Source organism: Opisthorchis viverrini, assembly GCF_000715545.1.
Source record: "Opisthorchis viverrini unplaced genomic scaffold opera_v5_266, whole genome shotgun sequence".
Taxonomy (NCBI): Eukaryota; Metazoa; Platyhelminthes; class Trematoda; order Opisthorchiida; family Opisthorchiidae; genus Opisthorchis; species Opisthorchis viverrini.
In genome coordinates, this window is record NW_008751919.1 from 41,500 (window position 1) to 46,522 (window position 5,023).

Here is a 5,023-nt window from a genome sequence, read left to right on the forward strand (position 1 = left end):
TTGACGGAAACTCGGGGTCTGCGCCCACGTGATGAGCCCGAACTGGAAGGGCGAAACCGGTCGTGGGCTGTCGAAGAGTTTTCAGCAACCTTGTGAAGTAGTTTCCTTTAATCAAGTTCATGTTTCGTGTTTCGTGCAGAGTAGTTCACCCAAAAACCTCTGACTATAAGGACAATAAAGCGTTTCACTGGGAGAGTCTAACCGAACGGAATAAGTTTTTACCGAGTGTGGGGTTTTTCGTGTAGTTATTTGCTGACGCAATTTTACTCTACAGTGATTTATACAATCCATCTCACGCGATAACATATGACCTTGAATCGGGGTGCTTATTGATGCATGAAGAGACGAAGTGGAGATGTTCGCTGTCGGAACACTTTCAGACTAATAGCATGCTCAGTAAATGGATCGTCTGAACAACTGTTGAAGCTGTGAGCATCGCTCAGTTTGTCCAAGGCCGTGTGATTCTGTGTTCGTCGGGCAAGCCCTACTCAGCTAATTAGTGAACTAATAAACCCACGAACTAGTTTGCTCTAACAGATGAGCAGAGTGGACACGTTTCTCCCATTGATCCATTCCGCTGACCGCAAGGAGAAAATCCGAAGACCGTGACTTGCATGTATTCCCTTATAATTAGGCCTAATTGATATTGGAGAACACAGTATAAAACAACAGCCCTAGTTGAGAACGTTCATCTGAGACTAACTGGGACTGGCCCAATTTGTTTTTCCTCTCATGGCCTCCTTAGTTCCCACAATGCACGGAGATATCAGAATCCTGGCTTTTCAGGCATCAAGTTACCAGTGAAGTCACTGTTGTTAAGCCACACATTAACTTGTGCGTTGATACGAAAGTAGAAATTCGTACTTCCCAGCAAGAACCCCTAGGGATAAAGACCTCTGGCATGAACAGTGCATACAGATGTTCCCCTTGAGGAAGGAAATGCACCCCTCAGAATAGCCCTGTCACTTTGCTTCCCCCAGCTACCCATCCTTTAGTGATAGTTTTGGGAAAAAGGACGGTGGATTGGCAGACGGAAAGTTATTTTGTGATTACTATTCGGGCTATCACCCAGTCTCCACTTCCCCAACTCTGGGGGCAATGTACAAATTTCGGAACAATAACTCCTCCGGTAAGCATGATCCTCCAACCTTGGGGAGACAATTTCAAGTGAAGCCACACATTGTTTTATTCGAATAAGAGCATTGGTTTGACTTTTAGAAAGTTGTAAGATGCCTTTAGTGGTGGAATGGGTCACAAATATGGATGATTACTAACCAGTTATGCAGGAAACAACATCATCATCGGGGTCTTACCAACACCTATCCCAGATAAACGAGTTTAGCAACCGATCGCACAGCATGTCCGCCTTAGTCTTCATCGGTTTCATCTGATATAGGGTGACTGAACAGGCCTGGATACAGTCGAAACCTCAGATCAGCAGTCCTGCTGCGGTGAACAAAGCGGCGCGTCCGCGACGACACAAAAGTGACATCCATCTGGCCGGACTGCACATAACAATTTGAATAGGTTCTTTATTAGTAAAAACAGCAATGTCTGCTGATCACAAATGTACACGATAGCAAGCTTCCTCCTACGAACTCGGCTGTAGCTCTAACCTTTCGCCATTCCCATGACAGGCTGATTGGTGCTCACTACATGGTTTGGCTACGCAAAGCCTTCACGAAGTATTTGGCTGCTGTAACATGGTTCTTCAAAAACCAATCAAACTTCTCAAGCACGAGTTGGTGAAATAAATCTTCCAGTAGGAGTCTTGAAAAACCCTACTGAGAATCTTTTGGTTGAATAGTTAGGTGTGCCCATCCAGTACCCGAACATTTTTCTCTATTCAAGGGAAAAGTATGCCACTGTTTTTCTAAAATTCCTTCCAGAAACATTGTGGGAGATTCTGCAACAAGAACCAATTTCTTAGGGCCTCTAACGAACTCCGGATAGCTGAAAGATTAAAACTGGTGGTGAAAAATTAAAGTGCAAGCTAAGACAGCATCTGACATAAAATTTTAGTAAAAGTAGTCCCTTCTCATATGGAAAAAAGAATAATAATCTGTCAGGACAGAAAAGTTGTTAGACGAAGAACTTTCTGGTTTTCAAGAAACAAAGCCTACAGAAGGTTGAATTTAGTGCTCCAATCCAAACTAACTATTGAAAATTTGTCACCTTTTCGAGTTAGACGAAATTTCAAACTCAATTTATAGAACGGAAACCAAGTAAGGCTTCGAATACCAATCAGATAAGACAGAAAATATGAATGTTTGTTTAGGCCGAGAGTCAGTTTGGGTAGGGAGTAGATGGTTTCCCATGTATTAGTCACCCAGATCTGAGCTTTCAGGTAACACGTGAGTGATACCCTCACACACAATGTAATGAGAAAAACTATGTTTGGATTCTGAAAACCTCCAAGATTTGGTGCTTATTATATCTCATCAAATGATTAGGTTAGAGAGACTAAACGAATTTATCGATAAATGACACAACATACTACTCATAAAGTTGCTGAAAACTTCTGGACAGCCCAAGACAATTTTGTCCCTTTTGGAGCTCATCAGTTGAATGCATTCACCTTATGTTCAGTTTGCACCAACATTGCAAGAAATTCGTGAAGTACGCTCGCTCACCTACTATTTGAGTAGTAACGAGAGATTCAGCAGGATTCTGTTGAATTTCTCTTTTATGGCATTCTTCAACTGAATGTGTTGTACAAAGGGTAGTTGCCTTGGTAGAAATCTACTGAGAAATCTCAAATTGCGCCTCAAAAGTACCGGGTGACCTTTTTACAAGACAGAATAACACCTTTACAACTTTGCCCGAGTTTTCCACGAGTACGCCTTCAAAATCTCCGAGTACTAGAAGTCTGAGTGTTCTTATTGGCGTTTCTTACAAGAAGAGCCTGTCAAACAAACCATCCAAGGGTCCACCACAACGGAGAAAGAGCATATTGGATTCCAAATAAACTAAACTTAGAAAGCAAGTACTGTAAGACGATACTGCTGAATGAAAGTCAACCATTTGCTAACAGTTGAAGAAACCAACAAACTTTCGCAACTGGGTTTCCGTGAACATATAATGTCATTGAATATTTATACAGCTTGCAATGTACCATTGGCTCCTTGGTCTTTGGTTTGATAGGAACTGAATCCTCGTTCGACCTCTTCTTTGGTACTTTGCATCTTTTGTTCGCGTAAGAGCATAACTGCTTCATCCAGTTCCTTTTGTGTAAATCCGGTGGCCTAGCACAGGAGAGGTAAGCAAGAACTCAGAAGTGAATTCGGAAAAGTGAAGTTAATGCATCTGTGTCAGTCAACAGGAATGACCGGACAAAATGAATTCAACATAAGACCTCATTCAGACCTGCCTATGGCATCGGTCTGTGGAACCATGTCAAAAAATCAACCACTGGGAGTCGTTTCCATTTGATAGGAGCGACCGTACTCCTGGTTTCAATGACATCCCATAAAATTTTAGGCTGACTCTTCATTTTTTCAGTAGTATATTGCGCACAATTATCTATCGTATTGTGTGATACACATGCTTGTTCCCGTTTGAAATATGATTCTTACGCCACGGGCGATAACAATTCAATGTTAATAGGGAACTTGACGCCAGATTTGTTCCCAGGATCTCAATATCTGGTTGTCTGGGATCTTCCACCATTTTCCTGAATTCCCACTTCATTCTCTCAGGCGTTTACTGGATCAGTGTCTTTGATCTGTTTGACTGATCGCATCAGACCTACGACCATGTGGAAAACACTGCACACAATGAAGCGGAATTTCGGTAGACCAATGTTGACACACTAAAACGCACTCTAGCTGTAGCAAGGTTAACTTCCCCTAACTCGCCATCTGATCAATAAAATCCACAGCTGGTTGATGAAACTGGTTGTGAGTCAATTGAAAAGTGCGTCTATCGATAACTGAGATTTTTGGAATTGCTTTATAGCATTCGTTTACGTTTAATTCCTAGTCAGTGAGCATTCGGAAAGTTCGAGAAGACGATGGATATTCAGTTCTGATAAACAAGATGCATAGGAGAGTTTTGCTTCCCTGTTCAATTGCTGTAACTGTTCAGTTGAGTTGGTGTTAAAAGGAACCCGCCGGCGAGGGCCTTTTCCCTCTTATTAGGTGCCATGACCAGGATAGGCATGAACATCCCTATGGGGATGGGGGTGTTTGAACCTTCGTGGAGGACTTCGAGGAGATTGTAGAGGCTGCTGGACTGGAGACCAGCCGGGGCAAGTTGGCGGCGCTGAAGACCCTCCTCAGAGGCCAAGGTTGCCCTGTATGCGGCCAGAAGGAGCCCTCGGAAGATGGACTGGGTCGCCGCGAAGGAAACGGCAGCAAAGACCTTCTTCCTTTCGAAAATAGCAAGATTTGTGTAAATGCTCATTGCCGAAGATGTCACGTGGTCACCGCACTCGTAAACTACATTTTAGTCCGGCCATGATAATGGACCCAGTTACTTGTTCATGCACTATGCCTCCACTGAGATACGAGTTGATCGTGTACAACGTAGAAACAATTCCTATCCAACAGTTCATTTCTGCTTCAAATCTTCTGGATTGCTACGCAGTTCTGAACTAGAGAGAAGATCATGATGGAACAGAAATGATTTGTGAGGCAGATAATCATACGTACATGCCACACACAACTCCAAATAGTTCATGCTCAAGGGATTTCTGTCACATGCAGTCGGCGTACAAAATATGGTTCAAGTATTAGTCCAGTTGATAAGGTGTAAAGAATACACGCCACAGGCGTCCAGTAAAATTTAATGCCTGGCTTGCCGTAGCTAGCTGGCTGTGTCCGGGGATCTGGTGGTCTTTCACGATTGCTCGGGAAAGCGACAGATCATAATTAGGAAGATGACGAAAACTAAGCAGTCTCTGGAAGCTAGACCAACATCATCATCATTCTTTCACGATCGGGAAAGCGACAGATCATAATTAGGAAGATGACGAAAACTAAGCAGTCTTTGGAAGCTAGACCAAAATCATCATCATCCATCA

General features: G+C 43.0%; 1 protein-coding gene across 1 annotated transcript in view; it reads right to left on the reverse strand.

Annotated features, from left to right (window-relative positions):
• The window catches only part of T265_09203 (hypothetical protein), a gene marked incomplete at both ends in the record, with an annotated part of 52,388 nt that overhangs the window by 29,856 nt on the left and 17,509 nt on the right, over positions 1-5,023 (reverse strand). Inside the window, one exon of the mRNA XM_009175216.1 lies at positions 3,102-3,245. Within this exon, the coding sequence (XP_009173480.1) occupies positions 3,102-3,245 (144 nt within the window). The remainder of the gene's footprint in view (positions 1-3,101; positions 3,246-5,023) is intronic.